This window comes from Musa acuminata, chromosome BXJ3-5, assembly GCF_036884655.1.
Source record: "Musa acuminata AAA Group cultivar baxijiao chromosome BXJ3-5, Cavendish_Baxijiao_AAA, whole genome shotgun sequence".
Taxonomy (NCBI): Eukaryota; Viridiplantae; Streptophyta; class Magnoliopsida; order Zingiberales; family Musaceae; genus Musa; species Musa acuminata.
The window spans coordinates 41,729,230-41,746,331 of record NC_088353.1 but is presented as its reverse complement, the minus strand read 5'-3'; the positions used below and the strand labels follow the sequence as shown (position 1 = coordinate 41,746,331).

Sequence of the window (17,102 nt, the reverse complement as noted above, 5' to 3'; positions counted from 1 at the left end):
AGTGGACAAATATTGGGACGACTGAACCACTATAAATATAGTTTACATTTACTTTATGCTTTTCATTGATATTACAAACTGATTTACTTGCTCACTACTTTTATGAACATTTCAAGTTAAATTTATTTTCGATACGGGCTTTATCGAGTAAAAGTTTTCTAAACCGAGGTTTTTTTACTATCACTTTATTAGAAAATGAAATGAACAAGTTACCTTTCGCATAATTGATATTGTTGTTTGTCACTAAGTCTCTTCGAATGACCTTCGAATAAGTGCGGAGTTTCTCTATCAGATAACTAAGAGAATTGAGGTACTCGACTTCACTTATTCTCACAAAAGTTGAGAACGACAATGTTATATGACTTTACTAACATCATCGAGAGTTATACTTCATGTATTAATTGGTTACTATTCTTTTCTGCTCTTTACTCACACTTCTGAAGTATTTGAAATGTTATACTCATTACATTAAGTTAGCTACTGTGATTCACTTTCTCATTATCATCGAGCTTCTTGAATTTTTTGAATGAATTAAGTATTATCTAAAAAGAGCAAAATTTTACCCTTAGGGGAATAAGTCTCTAATAGCATTTGGTAATCCCTTTAGGATTTTACCACCTTTTTTATTCTTTTTGTCACATACTTCTCTGAGTATAAAAGGTATAATATTGCCTATTACCTATTTCGTTTCTTGGTTGAGTACTCTTTCATCGATCCGAAGTCTCTTTTTTTTTTTTTTTTAAAGTCCATCGACATTGGTCTTATAAAGTTCCTTAGTCTTGGCCCTTATGTCATTATCTTGGCACTTAGAGTTTGTCATGATATTGTTTACCTCATCGGTCCCTTTCATGACTATGCGCTCTCCCTCCATAAGAGTAAGGGATCAATATCTATATGAAAGTCCTGCCTATATGGTACCATGACACTTTCATGCCCACGTCGCTACAATTTATCGATTCACATCTGCGTCCCTTTTCTTCTTATTGTGATTAGTAGATTGGTTTATGCAACATTGTGCACTCCTTCAAGTCTACATCTATTATGCTTGACACTTGGTTTTAGGTAGCTAAGTCCACCTGGACTCATCATCGCTTTCTTGCCCCTTTCAACCATCTACTTCAACACCTTTGGTTTCTCCAAGCAATTCGCATTAGTTGATGGAAAGATAACCTGCAACTCCCATGCATAGTCTCCACAATTAAGTTGTAGGGCTCGCACTTGTCTTCTATTTTGTCGAGCTCCCTCGAACGAATATGAGCTTTAGAGCAATTCACCCTTTAATGATATTGATCATACCTCTATATGATCAAGTCATCAATAGGGCTCATTATTACTTGCACTTGAAAGTTTGCCTTGGTAGTACCATGGTGTATCCTCATGCCCACGACCTTATAATCAAATGCAAAATTCAATGCAAGTATAAAAGACCCACCTCTACTATACCATGGCTTTAACTACTTGAGTTCATAGTCTTTTTTTATCATTGTGTTACTCACGGGGGTAGCTCCCAATAGCTCCAATCGTCCATCCAAATAATTATGTCCCTAATGGGACTTAACCTATGTGTGTTGGATTGCTTCGAACTTTCTGATCATGATCTACCGCACCATGTTGCCTCTTACTGACCTCCCCACTATACTGATCTTTGTATGGTGAACTTAAATTATAATTTCTCATTCCATGGCCTCTACCAAGACATCACATATCCTTTGTCTCCTCTGATTGTGTTTGCTTGTTTGATAATCAACTTTCATCCACCTACACGTAGGTCACTCACGGATGAAACATAGCTTTGGGATAGTCCGTCACCTAATATCCCTTAAAGTCCACTTATAATGCTAAAATTCGTGCGTTATTGTTTAGATCCCGAGCCTTTGCCCCCAACATAATCTTAGTTGTATAGCTTCATTTATGACAACTATTCTGAATGATAATATTATAGTATATTCTTCAAGAGTGGTCATCTCTATGTCCTCTTATCCTGTGTCAACGCCTTCTGACCCCAACTTTATCTCTGCAAGTTGAGTTAGCTTCTCACTTTAGCCCCTTCACCAATCGTCTCACCAGGATAAGGTATATGTGCCTTGAATCTCCCTTTGATTTTGGCATCATGCAAGATGAATCCACTCCATTAGAATATGAAACCCAAGGAACGACATAATCTCGCTCTTATCTCTACAATAGTTCATGTCTTCAATCTTCATCTAAGGAAAGCTCTACCCCTCCACTCTATGTTCTATCTTTTAGGTTGACTCTCTCTTCATCCAGCTTAGGTACTTCACTAAGTTTCACTCAAGTTGCTATGCTCATCGGTTTGTATTAAAATAATAATGGCCCTCATGTCCACCATTCCACGAGTTAGCCCTTCATTGAAATTGATCTCCTCATCAGCACCAAGGGTACATTCGTTTGGTGTTACTTTTAATCGCTCCCCACTTAATCTTGTAATGCATCCACTAATACATTACCTCATACGAGTTTATGCGACAACTTCTTGTCACTTGCACTATCCATTAAGATTTATAGAGCTTTTAACTGTTGTACCTCACTCAACATGTATCGTATGTTGTACATAAATCTTCTTTCCTATGTCTCTATATCCGTTTACCTTATACTCAAGATCTTATAAGCAAACATTTAAAAAAATACTTGATAAATAATACAAAATACAAAGATATATTTGTAAGCTCTAAATAATCAGAATAATTTATTACAGCCCATAACACCCATAAGTATTCACGTGATACTTCTACGAACTAGGTGTGAACTAACCCTAAACATTACCCCAAAAGTCTTTATAATATTTTGATATTTTACATCATTGTTATCCCACGTGTGAGATTTAATGAATCATGAGATTGTTAGAATAAAAGTAAATAAAAAGTATTCTGATTAAATAATGTAATCGAGTAATATGTAATTGAAATTAAGAACGAAGCATCAAAGGAGATACGGGTTAAACCCTTATTGTACCCCCTTCGACACCTTGTACTTGGTCACCTCCCTAGCCTCATATTCTAGGTGTAAAGCCTCCTCGGTTGAGAACTCTTCTACCACCTCATCTAGTAGGGTTTTCTCCATGCAGAGTGTGGTGATCTTTGTGTTTGACTTGGGCAACATATTGCAAAAGTAGTGGTCGTTGGTCGTCACCGTAGTCAACTACGTTTTGATGTCCAGTCAGCTTAAAAGCACTACCAATCTACGATGCTCCACCTCCAGCTCCTCTTCTAAGCCCGCCTTCTGGCTTGGAGCCGCTCGGTCTCATCAGCCACGCAATCCCTCTATGCAGCTTTTCTTGCTAAGTCATCCCACTCCTTTGGCACTTGCGCTAGGGCGACCGATGACTCCCTAACCCTGTCAATCAATGCCATCATGAGATGATATCCCTACACCAGAAGAAAACGATTAGTCAGATCAAAAGAAAAGGGGTCCAAACCGACTATGTGCTCGGGTGGAGCTTACCATGAGGACGAACTTGTGAGCGTCGGCTAAGAGGTCCTCGTGGCTCTCGTATAATACCCATTGGCCAATGGGACATACGCTGAATGCATTGACCGGGCTCGACCCACATGGATGCGGGGAAGGGGTGAGAGTTGGCCGGTCGTTCGATGCTGCGGTTGGACGACGATGTCCGTCGCGACTCCCACTCTCTTGGGAGCTCTCGGCTACTCGGTAGGAAGAGAGGGCCAAGGCCTCCTTAGGCGTTGACTCGATAGAGGCGGTCGGGGCGACTACACTACACTCATCGATCTTTCTGCCACCGCCACAGTGGTTTAGTACCGGATATTGTCATTGATTTCATTACTACCTTCCCTGCGTAATCATAATGACGGGTGATAATGTATATTTTGGGTCCGGATCACGTCACTATCAACGCTGCGCCATGCCACCGCCAGGTCAGCAAGAGGAGCACTCCCATATGCCAAGTCAGGATCTGTACCAAGGTATTCCTTGGTACATCCTATCTCGAAAAGACGATGTCGTATGGTGCTGTTCATCAACAAACTGTGCTGACTCATCAATCACGGTACATCAGTTCATCAACAAATGGTGCACTAGAATATAGTGGCTTCGGACTTTCAAATCACATAAGAACAAAAAGCATAAGCTTGATCATCATCATCTTCTTACGGAAATCTTTTTGATACAAGTATATAAAAGGATTTTAATGAACATCTTCACCTTGAAAATCATATTATTTCTTTTTTATAAAATATTTTGTGATATTTCAATTCTAATTAATATCTTTTCTCAGTGGACGACTTCCTAATATTTTTTTTCTTAAAATTTAAGTACATGCACTAACGTAAAACCCTCTTTTTAATTATGCGATTTGTTATTTTTGATGTGTGCTTTTCTCTTTCTGTATTACGGATAATAAAATCATCACCGAGTCTAATTTTCAAACATCACCGTTGAGAGAGAGAGAGAGAGAGAGAGAGAGAGTCATGCAATTATTAGTCCTTGCACCCACATTATCAAACTTATGACTGCGTGAGAGAGAGAGAGAGAGTCATGCAATTATTAGTACTGGTGCCCACATTGTCAAACTTGTCACGTTTGAGAGAGAGACATCCGAGTATCCACATCCACATTGCCAAACTGATCCCTTGTTTTCTCTATCAGTGTAGTTAACATGCTCACTCAGTGCAGTTAAACGTAAGAAAGTAAAAAGAAAAAATCCCACCGATATTTCAGATGCCTGTACTGTACAAAAAGAAGTTATGATCGCATCAAATACATAGCTGCCTTCACATCGTAAATGATGTTGTTCGGAACAACAGGCTTCTTCATATGCCATATTTTCTCAATAACTCCGGAGTGCGAGAGAACGAACCATATGACAATACTCCTTGACCGATGCTTAGTTTATTACGGGCACACCAACAGAGGATACAGAATATTATTACTAAATGCCTTCCTCAAGATGAAGGCTTTATTCTACACACAAACTTCTTTGCCTAATTTATTTATATTGGATCCATCGATGAAGGCTTTATTATTCCACGTCGCAGAATCTCTATTCGAACGTAAGTGTGGCTTCGAATTTGGCAGTGGTGCCACTTTCGATCACGACGGTTGACACACATCCTTTCCAAGCCGCGCGATACTGGGGGCCGGCGTTGGAGCCTTTACCAGCGATGACTCCCCAATCGATGTTATCGTAGTAGCCAGCTTGATTGATCTCAGCGTAGGCCTGCGCATGCATATGATATGTTATACGAAATCTATAACGTAAGCATTCGCATTTAAATGCATGCATGCATACTATGCAACACCAAACACTAATTACCTGGTTGCTGTAAGATGCCTTATTCCAGGGGTTGTCCCAGAAGAGCAGCGAGTCAGTGTCGTCTCCACCATCGTTCTTGCCGCGATACACAACAGCTGCATTGGAGCCATCAGGTGTACCAGATCGTTTGACGTGGAGGTACGCACCCCACTGGCCATTACCAATCCGCATCGGGTATGGGCTCTGGTCGTAAATGTGACCCCACTAGTCGTGAGTGGAGTGCAGCGTGAGTGGCTCCCCGGTAGCATTGTAAACCAGGCAGAGTGTGGAGACGCCGGTCCCCCATTGCTCCTTCATCTCACGCACGTATTTGAGAGCACTCTCATACTATTAGAGCCATGGCGACTCTGAGTTTGCGTAGCTTCTTCGCGTACTCCGTGACTCCCTCCAAGGTTTCGTCGGTGATGGGGTCGCCGAACACATTGTTCGCATTGCCGAGGGTTTCGAATTCGGTGTTGATGGGGTCACCCAACACATTGTTTGCCATGTCGAGACTCCACAAACACTTCTCTTACCTCCCTCGCTAGCTGTTGATGGAAAAACACACACGCAGGGTTAGGTATATATAGCCTACTCCGACATTAATGTGGAGACCCACGATGAATGGGACATGAAGCAAATCCTACTAACCAGTCTTCTACATTTTAACTATGTGAAACTGATATCCTTACTACCTTCCCTGCATAAACTCAATGACGAATACAGTAGAATATAGTGGCTTCAGACTTTCAGATCGTAGATGAACAAAATGCATAAGCCAGCCAAGGTTAAGTATTATCATCATCCTCTTTCATGATGGAAGGGAATTAAGAAAGTCTTTTTGATACAAGTATATATAAAAGGATTTTAATGAAAGTCTTTATATTGACGATCATATTATATCTTTTTCCTAAATATTTTGTGATGTTTCGATATAACCGAGTCTAGTTTTCATGACATCACGGTTTAGAGAGAAAAAGTTATGCAATTATTAGTACTAGTATCCACATTTTCAAACCTATGACTGTGAGAGAGAGAGTCATGCAATTATTACTACCTGGCATTGTCAAACTTGTCACTATTTGAGAGAGACATCAGAGTATTCATATTGTCAAACTTATCTCTTGTTTTCTCTATCAGTGTAATTGACATTCTCTATCAGTGAACGCAATGAACTAAAGAAATCCGGAGATTTCATATGTCTGTTCTGTATGAAAGAAGTTATGATCCCACCAAAAGTATATCTATGTTCACATCATTTATGATGTTATACTTTCTCAATGAGTGAGGGAATGATTCTAGTTATAATCGTTTCAAGAGAGAGAAAAAGTTATGTAATTATTAGTACTAGTACCCATATTTTCAAACCTATGACTGTGAGAGAGAGTCATGCAATTCTTACTACCGGTACTTCCGTTGTCAAACTTGTCACTATTTGAATGAGACATCTGAGTATTCATATTACCAAACTTATCCCTTGTTTTCTTTATCTGTGTAGTTAACAGGCTTATTCAGTGCAAATTCTCTATCAGTGAACGCAATGAACTAAAGAAATCCGATGGAGATTTCATATGCTTGAACCGTATGAAAGAAGTTATGATACCACCAAAAGTATATCTATGTTCACATCATTTATGATATTATTCAGCATTCTAGACTCTGAGTGAAGGAATGATTCTAGTTATAATAGTTGAGAGAGAGAGAGAGAGAGAGAGAAAGTTGTGAAATTATTAGTACTGGTACTCACATTTTCAAACCTATGACTGTGTGAGAGAGGGTCATGCAAATATTACTACCAGTACTCGTATTGTCAAACTTGTCACTATTTGAGAGAGACATCTGAGTATCCACATTGCCAAACTTATCCCTTGTTTTCTCTATCAGTGTAGTTAACAGGCTCATTCAGTGCAGTTAACATTCTCTATCAGTGAACGCAATGAACTAAAGAATTCTGATGAAGATTTCATATGCCTGTATGAAAGAAGTTATGAGCCCACCAAAAATATATCTATGTTCACATCATTTGTGTTGTTATTTAGGATGCTAGGCTCTTGTTATACTTTCTCAACAACTCTAAGTGAAGGAATGATTCTAGTTATAAGAGTTTCAAGAGAGAGAGAGAGAGAGAGAGAGAGAGAAAGTTGTGCAATTATTAGTATTAGTACCCACATTTTCAAACCTACGACTTTGTGAGAGAGAGTCATGCAAATATTACTATCGTACTCGCATTGTCAAACTTGTCACTATTTGAGAGAGATATCCGAGTATCCATATTGCCAAACTTATCAAGTGCTTAATGTGTTTCGTAGGTGTGCTGAAAGAGAAACAGAAAAATAACTTATATGCATTAGAGCTAGCCCCAGAAAATTTACGATAATTTTAGCAATACAATAAGACAATAAAGCGGAAAGAATAAAAACGACAAGAATACCAGAACACCAGATATACGTGGTTCGGTCAATTGACCTACATCCACAAACGAAAGAGAAGCAAATTACTACTATAAAAGAGGGACACTTACAAATACCTTATGAAGATGTTCCTAGGCCATAAAACACCTTCAGCTTACTAAATAAGAAAAACTCAAACCATAAGCAGGTTTTCTTATGGTGCCTCTTGTGCTACCTGTGGTACATCTGACTTCAAAGCCTAGGCCCTTATTTATAGTTCCAAGACGAGACAACAAGTCTGATTTTCCCAATGTGGGACTATGGGACTTGCCAAACTAACAAATCTCCACCTTGGCATGTCCGAACAAATCTTGCTTCACCTTCTTCACAAAAGCCCCAATGGGCAATCACCAACAATGAATACCAACCAAGTCCAAGCACTGCTTGAACTTGTAAACCGGAAGATGCTTTATAAGCATATCAACTGAATCGTCCTTCGTATGAATTCTCTGAACAAGGACTTTCCCCTCAGCAATGGTATCTCATTTGCATCCAACAATTTTCTTATCCAAAGACGGCTTCACAAGACCCCAAGTTCTATTCCGATGGAGAGATTCTATTTCTTCATTCATCGCAATCAACCACTTAGCGGAATTATCACAAGAAACTTCATCTGAGTAGGAAGTAGGCTCACAAACTTCACTTGTCTCTTCTGCAACAGACAAAGCATATGCAACCAAATTTGCATATCTTTGTGGTGGTCGAATATCTCTCCGTGGTCTATCGTTGGCTATGAAATATTGCTCTTCCTTTGGATCATCTGCGTCAGTAGGCTTGGGACCACCTACTAGCATTTTTTGAGTAGAAGAGTTCGACTTAAAAGAATCTGAACTACCAATCTCAAGCTCTACCTGGTTCTGCGCACTATCATTTGTACAACTAGTAGAATCCTCTTTAGAAGATAACATAGATAATTCATCAAAAGTAACATCTCTACTTATTACAAATTTTGGGGATTTGGGATCAAGACACCATAATCTGTATCCTTTCACCCCAGAAGCATACCCAAGGAAAATGCACTTTTTAGCCCGAGGCTCTAATTTTCCTTCATTTACATGCATGTATGCTGGGCACCCAAAAATTTTAAAATCAGAATAATCAGTAGGAGTACCTGACCAAACTTCCTCTGGAGTTTTAAAGTTAAGTGTTGTAGAAGGAGCGCGGTTGACAACGTAACAGGCCATATTAATCGCCTCTGCCCAAAAGTTTTTTGTCAACCCTGCATTTGAGATCATACACCTCACTCTCTCCAAGAGTGTTCTGTTTATACGTTCGGCCACACCATTTTGCTGAGGCGTCATCTTAATAGTGCGATGTTGAACGATTCCTTCATTTTTACAGAATTCTTCAAAATCACCTTCACAAAATTCTATGCCATTATCTGTTCGAAGCCGCTTAACATGTTTACCTGTTTTCTTCTCAATCAAAGCCTTCTATTGTTTAAATATTAGAAAAACATCATTTTTATGCTTTAGAAAATAAACCCAAACTCTTCTGGAATAATCGTTAATGAAAGTCAACATATACCTGGCACCACCCTTAGACTGAATATGAGCTGGACCCCAAAGGTCTGAATGAATATAGTCAAGAATACCTTTCGTTCTGTGAACTGCCGGAGAAGTGAAGCTGACTCTTTTCTGCTTTCCAAAAATGCAGTGTTCACAAAAATCAAGTGGCCCAGTACTTTGTCCGCAAAGTAGACCCCTTTTGCTCAATATGCTCAAACCTTTTTCACTCATATGATCCAAACGCATATGCCATAATTTGGTGATGTCAGAATCAGATAATGATGATGACGAAACCGCAACCGAACCTGTGACAGTAGTTCCCTACAGAATATACAAGTTACCAGACCTACAAGCTTTCATAACAATAAGGGCATTTCTAGAAACTTTCATAACTCCACATTCAGTTGTGTATTTATACCCAAGGGCCTCTAGGGTGCATAAAGAGATGAGATTCTTTTTTAAATCAGGAACATGTCTAACATTAGTGAGCGTCCTCACAATACCATCATGCATTTTAATTTGGATTGTGCCTCTACCAACATCACATACGTCATTGTTGCCCATCAAAACAATTCCACCATTACAAGATTCATACGTGGAAAACAAATCCCTATTGGGACACATGTGATAAGAACAACCGAAATCTAAAATCTATTTATTTTTAGACATCGTCCTGTCATCAATAGCAAAAAAAATATTTCCAACAGTCTCATCAGTTGCTACACTAACTTCAGCGGATTCAATAGTTTTCTCAACAATTTTTTTCTTTTGCTTTAATTTATTTTTCAATTTAAAGCAATCGGATTTAATGTGCCCCATTTTATGACAATATCTGCATTCCAAATTTCTATGTCTGGATTTAGATCTAGATTTAGATCTACTACTGTCAAATTCTCTTTTATCCATTCTCCCCCTAACAACCAGACCCTCGACCTGATTATCTCTACTTTCCCCAATGATATTCCTGTCTATCTGCTCCTTAGATTTTAGTGCAGATTTAATTTCTTGATAAGAAACTGTTTCTTTTCCATAAATCAAAGTATCACAGAAATGCTTAAAAGATTGGGGAAGAGAACACAAAAGTAACAAAGCCTTATCTTCATCATCAATTTTTGCATCTATATTCTCCAAATCCATAACCAAAGAATCAAACTTATCAAGATGCGAGAGTATAGATGTATCTTCAATCATCTAAAGCATATATAGACTCTGCTTCAAGTAGAGATGATTCTCCACTGTCCTCTTCATGTACAAGGCTTTAAGCTTGTCCCACATGCTTTTAGCCGTAGTCTCCGTAGCTACCTCCCGTAAAACCTCATCAGAGAGATTTAGAATGATGCTTGATCGGGCATTCTTATCCATACCCGCAAGCTCTTCTTTTGACATATCATCTGGAATGCTCTCGGCTCCCTATAGTACCAAATCAACTCCGTCTTGAACCAGAATGGCCTCCATCTTAAGTTGCCACAAGCCAAAGTTGACATTTCTGTCGAATTTCTCGACAACAATCTTTGTTATTGTCATCGTTGCCAAAAGATCCCAGAATCAGGCTCTGATACTAGTTTGTTAGAGCTAGCCCCAGGAAATTTACCAAAGGATAATTTTGGCAACACAATAAGACAATAAAGTAGAAAGAATAAAAGCGACAAGAACACCAGAACACCAGATATACGTGGTTCGGTCAATTGACCTACATCCACAAATGAAAGATGAGCAAATTACTACTATAAAAGAGGGATACTTACAAATGCCTTAGGAAGATGTTCCTAGGCCATAAAACACCTTCAACTTACTAAACAAGAAAAACCCAAACCGTAAGCATGTTTTCTTGTGGTGCCTCTTGTGCTGCCTGTGGTACATCTGACTTCAAAGCCCAGACCCTTATTTATAGTTCCAAGACGAGACAACAAGTCTGATTTTCCCGATGTGGGACTATGGGACTTGCCAAACTAACAAGAGCTAATAATGGTGGAAATTACAGTGGGCCATTTGAAATATATTGTAAGGAATGTGGCATTAGGTTTGAAGTAGTTCCTAAAATATCATAATATTATGAAGTTGCAAAGTAAATAAATTACACAATTGGTGAAAATAATAAAATGTATACACTCATGCTAGAAAAAAATACGAACATAAAAAAAATACGAACATAACCCTCATAAGGTTAGTTGTCACTCCCAATAACCGGTTGTACTAGATTTGAAACTTCCAAACCTATAAGTCTGGTATCAAAGAGTGGATTACTCATACAGGACATTCTTGGTGTCTTAAGTATAAGGACCAAATACACTACTAGGACTATGAAATCGCTGTCTGATAATAAGGCATAATCAACCATCCAGTATTCCATGAGCGGATCAATCAGTGAACTCATTCTCCAATGAGCACCTGCACTGTATCCTTAGTGTCCCCACATGAGCAACAATGAGACCAGCTACCTCCATTATTTGGATCGGTATATAGCACATCAGTCTATCCTATTATCTCGATGGCCCTCTCGAGCAACCTATGACCATGATTAATTAAGGTCCGTGTTTAAAGACGACTCAGTCTTAGTATTATGATCTCATCACGATCCGATTCCCATTGCACAAATCCATGGACAATATATGCATATATGCAACAAGCAATATAAAAGCGATAAAAATGTCAAAATATAATAAGCAAAAACAATGTGTATCATGTCACACGTGTAATCACTCACTGCGCATCATGTCGCGTGATTGGCTTGTGGGGCACCTATGACTAGCAATCTCTCACTTGACCTAAAACTAATCACCTGTGTCTTTTCGCCATTAGACCCATCTGACGTTCGAAAACAATATGAGACAATGGCTTTGTCAGTGGATCTACGATTTTTATCTTCGGATGGAACTCTTTCCACTACTACATATTTTCGGGCCACGATCTCTCTAACAAGTTGGAACCTCCTTATAACACTTATGAGGAGACCCGGGTTCCCTTATTTGAGCAATCGCTCCATTGTAGTTGCAATATAAGGGAATCGACTTCTCGTTGCTCGGCCCGACTCCTAGACCTGTGATAAACTTTTTCATCCATACTCTCTCCCTTGCTGCCTCTGTTACAGCAATGTACTTCGCTAATATAGTTCATGTGAAAATTAATATTAAAAAATGATGTATACGTGTCGACTAAATCGATATTAATAAAGCTTATCCAAAGAATAACTATCATTTGTCTCGAATTGATCAGTTGGTCGATACGACTTTTAGCCATGAGTTGTTTACTTTCATGGAATCTTTTTTAGTTACAATCAAATCAAGATAGCACTCGAAGACGAAGAACATACTTCCTTTATCACTGAACAATGGTTATATTATTACAAGGTCATACCTTTCAAATTCAAGAACGTCGGGACAATAGGATGATTAATAAGATGTTTCGACCCTAGATAGGGAAAAACATGAAGGTATATGTTGACGATATGCTAGTCACAAGTTGGTGGGTTGGCTCCGAAAAGCTTTTGAGTTTTATGGTTCATCTAGTCGATTTGGACAAGACATTTGTCATACTCAATTTTTTTGATTTGAATTAGTCTAGCGACACATGACTTTGGGGTTGGTACATGCCATCCTCGATTGATATTAGCCCAGAGAAAGCACATGCCATCCTCAATATAAAGCTTAGGACATTCATAACGGAAGTACAGTAGTTAATCGGGCATATTATAGCTCTAAGCTGCTTCCTTTCTAAACAAGCAATCGATGCTCATCGTTTTCGAAGATCCTGAAGTGACAAAAAAATTTCAATGGATCAAATAGTGCTATACAACTTTTGAACAGTTCAAGGGATGCTTGGCTGCACCACCCCAATTGTCTAGCCCTAGCCTCAGAGAGCAACTATAATTGTTCCTCTTAGTGACATCAATGGTAGTAAGGTCCATCTTGCTCAAAGATCAGTATATTTGAGTCATGTCCTGCAAGACTTATAAACTCGATTCCTAAACTTCGAGAAACTCACATACTCCTGTTTGCAAGGAAACTTGGACCATGCTTCCAATCTCATCGTATCATTGTGATGACGGATCAACTCATGTGACAAATCTTGTCAAAGCCCGATGCCACTGAATGCATCCTGAAATGGTAAGTCGAACTTAGTGAGTTCGCATCGCTATAACAGCTTAGGCCCTGGCTGACTTCCATCATGTAGATGATGACAACATATGAGCCACTTATCGATTCTCAACCTTGGGTCCTCTACATTGACGGGTCTACAATTGCTTAAGCGGGAGGTGCAGGGCTTGTCCTACAAGTCCTTACGAGAAAATATTTGAGCATTCTCTTTGCTTTGGGTTCAAAGTAGACGATAACGAAGCTGAGTATGAAGCTCTTCTGATGGGACTCCACATCAACAAAGACATGCAAGCAAAGAAGAAAATTCGAGCGAGAAAAGAAGTAAGAAATATGAAACTTGTAAGGTAAGAGAATATGCTTAGTTTATTACGGGCACACCAACAGAGGATACAGAATATTATTACTAAATGCCTTCCTCAAGATGAAGGCTTTATTCTACACACAAACTTCTTTGCCTAATTTATTTACATTGGATCCATCGATGAAGGCTTTATTATTCCACGTCGCATAATCTCTATTCGAACGTAAGTGTGGCTTCGAATTTGGCAGTGGTGCCACTTTCGATCACGACGGTTGACACACATCCTTTCCAAGCCGCGCGATACTGGGGGCCGGCGTTGGAGCCTTTACCAGCGATGACTCCCCAATCGATGTTATCGTAGTAGCCAGCTTGATTGATCTCAGCATAGGCCTGCGCATGCATATGATATGTTTTATGAAATCTATAACGTAAGCATACGCATTTAAATGCATGCATACATACTATGCAACACCAAACACTAATTACCTGGTTGCTGTAAGATGCCTTATTCCAGGGGTTGTCCCAGAAGAGCAGCGAGTCAGTGTCGTCTCCAACATCGTTCTTGCCGCGATACACAACAGCTGCATTGGAGCCATCAGCTGTACCAGATCGTTTGACGTGGAGGTACGCACCCCACTGGCCATTACCAATCTGCGTCGGGTATGGGCTCTGGTCGTAAATGTGGCCCCACCAGTCGTGAGTGGAGTGCAGCGTGAGTGGCTCCCCAGTAGCATTGTAAACCAGGCAGAGTGTCGAGACGCCGGTCCCCCATCGCTCCTTCACCTCACGCACGTATTTGAGAGCACTCTCATACTATTAGAGCCATGGCGACTCTGAGTTTGCGTAGCTTCTTCGCGTACTCCGTGTCTCCCTCCAAGGTTTCGTCGGTGATGGGGTCGCCGAACACATTGTTCGCATTGCCGAGGGTTTCGAATTCGGTGTTGATGGGGTCACCCAACACATTGTTTGCCATGTCGAGACTCCACAAACACTTCTCTTACCTCCCTCGCTTACTGTTGATGGAAAAACACACACGCAGGGTTAGGTATATATAGCCTACTCCGACATTAATGTGGAGACCCACGATGAATGGGACGTGAAGCAAATCCTACTAACCAGCCTTCTACATTTTAACTATGTGAAACTGATTTCCTTACTACCTTCCCTGTATAAACTCAATGACGAATACAGTAGAATATAGTGGCTTCAGACTATCAGATCGTAGATGAACAAAATGCATAAGCCAGCCAAGGTTAAGTATTATCATCATCCTCTTTCATGATGGAAGGGAACTAAGAAAGTCTTTTTGATACAAGTATATATAAAAGGATTTTAATGAAAAGACTTTACATTGAAGATCATATTATATCTTTTTCCTAAGTATTTTGTGATATTTCGATTTTAATTGATATCTTTTTGCAGCGGACGACTTCCTTATAATTTTTTTCTTAAAATTTAAGCACACGCAGTAACATATCGCCCTCTTTAATTACGTGATTTGTTATTTTTTATGGGTGCTTTCCTTTTTTTTTTTATGTATAGTAAGAATATCACCAAGTCTAGTTTTCATGACATCACGGTTTAGAGAGAAAAAGTTATGCAATTATTAGTACTAGTATCCACATTTTCAAACCTATGACTGTGTGAGAGAGAGTCATACAATTATTACTACCTGGCATTGTCAAACTTGTCACTATTTGAGAGAGACATCCGAGTATTCATATTGTCAAACTTATCTCTTGTTTTCTCTATCAGTGTAATTGACATTCTCTATCAGTGAACGCAATGAACTAAAGAAATCCGGAGATTTCATATGTCTTATCTGTATGAAAGAAGTTATGATCCTACCAAAAGTATATCAATGTTCACATCATTTATGATGTTATTCAGGATTCTAGACTCTTTATTATACTTTCTCAATAACTCTGAGTGAAGGAATGATTCTAGTTATAATAGTTTCGAGAGAGAGAGAGAGAGAGAGAGAAAGTTGTGCAATTATTAGTACTGGTACTCACATTTTCAAACCTATGACTGTGCGAGAGAGGGTCATGCAAATATTACTACCGGTACTCGTAGTGTCAAACTTGTCACTATTTGAGAGAGACATCTGAGTATCCACATTGCCAAACTTATCCCTCGTTTTCTCTATCAGTGTAGTTAACAGGCTCATTCAGTGCAATTAACATTCTCTATCAGTGAACGCAATGAACTAAAGAATTCTGATGAGGATTTCATATGCCTGTATGAAAGAAGTTATGATCCCACCAAAAATATATCTATGTTCACATCATTTGTGTTGTTATTTAGGATGCTAGGCTCTTGGTATACTTTCTCAACAACTCTAAGTGGAGGAATGATTCTAGTTATAAGAGTTTCAAGAGAGAGAGAGAGAGAGAAAAAGTTGTGCAATTATTAGTATTAGTACCCACATTTTCAAACCTACGACTTTGTGAGAGAGAGTCATGCAAATATTACTATCGGTACTCGCATTGTCAAACTTGTCACTATTTGAGAGAGATATCCGAGTATCCAAATTGCCAAACTTATCAAGTGCTTAATGTGTTTCGTAGGTGTGCTGAAAGAGAAACAGAAAAATAACTTATATGCATCAGAGCTGATAATGGTGGAGATTACAGTGGGCCATTTGAAATATATTGTAAGGAATATGGCATTAGGTTTGAAGAAGTAGTTCCTAAAATATCATAATATTATGAAGTTGCAAAGTAAATAAATTACACAATTGGTGAAAAGAATAAAATGTATACACTCATGCTTAACTTTCTAAATTTTAGTAGACTCCATTAACCTTTCTTCTTCTTATTGCTCATGCTAGAAAAAGTATGAACATAAAAAAAGATATTTTGTATAATCATTTTAGAGTATTTGATTATAAGATATTTGTTCATGTTCCAAAAGATGAGAGATCAAAACTTGATAATAAATTTAAATAATGTATCTTCCTCGGTTATGCACATAAAATTTTTGACTATAGATTATGAGATCTTGAAAACCAAAAACTCATCGGAAGCAAAGATATGATATTTCTTGAAGATCATAATATTAAAGATTTTGAGAAAATTTATAAGTCAAAACCGAAGATCTTATATATCTGAATCCAGTGGCTCCTCCCATGATAGTCAGTGATGAAGCTAGAGATGAATAGAACATAATGATATGCCCTCAAATCGTGATATCAATGAACATATTGAGAAACACCTTCTGAAATCATAAACTGAACCTTAGTTGAGAAGATCCACCAATCACAAGCTGGAATCACAAATTGGAATCACAAAAATTTTATGTTTCACCGATAAAATTATGAAGATATATTTTAGATATTATAGTGCATCGTTGACAAAAAGATTTAAAGAGTAAGATTTCTTCACCCCCAACAAAAAAAGTCAAGTTGAGAGATCAACATAAAAAGATAAAACAGTTCAACTTTTTTCAATTTATAAGATCATTACACCAAGCAAT

At 38.6% G+C, this 17,102-nt stretch overlaps 2 protein-coding genes across 2 annotated transcripts; both read right to left on the bottom strand.

The window, feature by feature from the left end:
• Positions 1 to 4,852: 4,852 nt before the first annotated feature.
• On the bottom strand, positions 4,853 to 5,807 carry LOC103985335 (23 kDa jasmonate-induced protein-like). Its single transcript, XM_009402999.2, has 2 exons — positions 5,294 to 5,807; positions 4,853 to 5,197 (listed from the first exon to the last, which is right to left on the bottom strand). The coding sequence occupies exons 1-2, from the start codon at positions 5,462 to 5,464 to the stop codon at positions 5,021 to 5,023; spliced, it is 348 nt and encodes a 115-aa protein (XP_009401274.2). The 5' UTR covers positions 5,465 to 5,807; the 3' UTR covers positions 4,853 to 5,020.
• Positions 5,808 to 13,682: 7,875 nt separating this feature from the next.
• On the bottom strand, positions 13,683 to 14,598 carry LOC135638438 (23 kDa jasmonate-induced protein-like). The gene is made up of 3 exons (XM_065151550.1): positions 14,533 to 14,598; positions 14,112 to 14,438; positions 13,683 to 14,015 (listed from the first exon to the last, which is right to left on the bottom strand). The coding sequence occupies exons 1-3, from the start codon at positions 14,596 to 14,598 to the stop codon at positions 13,839 to 13,841; spliced, it is 570 nt and encodes a 189-aa protein (XP_065007622.1). The 3' UTR covers positions 13,683 to 13,838.
• Between the last annotated feature and the right edge of the window lie 2,504 nt (positions 14,599 to 17,102).

Coding starts and splice junctions, on each gene's coding strand:
- LOC103985335 (XM_009402999.2), bottom strand. CDS start 5,464: ATGCGGATTGGTAATGGCCAGTGGGGTGCGTACCTCCACGTCAAACGA. Junction 5,198..5,293: donor AGGCATCTTACAGCAACCAG/GTAATTAGTGTT, acceptor ATGCATGCGCAG/GCCTACGCTGAGATCAATCA.
- LOC135638438 (XM_065151550.1), bottom strand. CDS start 14,598: ATGGCAAACAATGTGTTGGGTGACCCCATCAACACCGAATTCGAAACC. Junction 14,439..14,532: donor CCCTCGGCAATGCGAACAAT/GTGTTCGGCGAC, acceptor TGGCTCTAATAG/TATGAGAGTGCTCTCAAATA. Junction 14,016..14,111: donor AGGCATCTTACAGCAACCAG/GTAATTAGTGTT, acceptor ATGCATGCGCAG/GCCTATGCTGAGATCAATCA.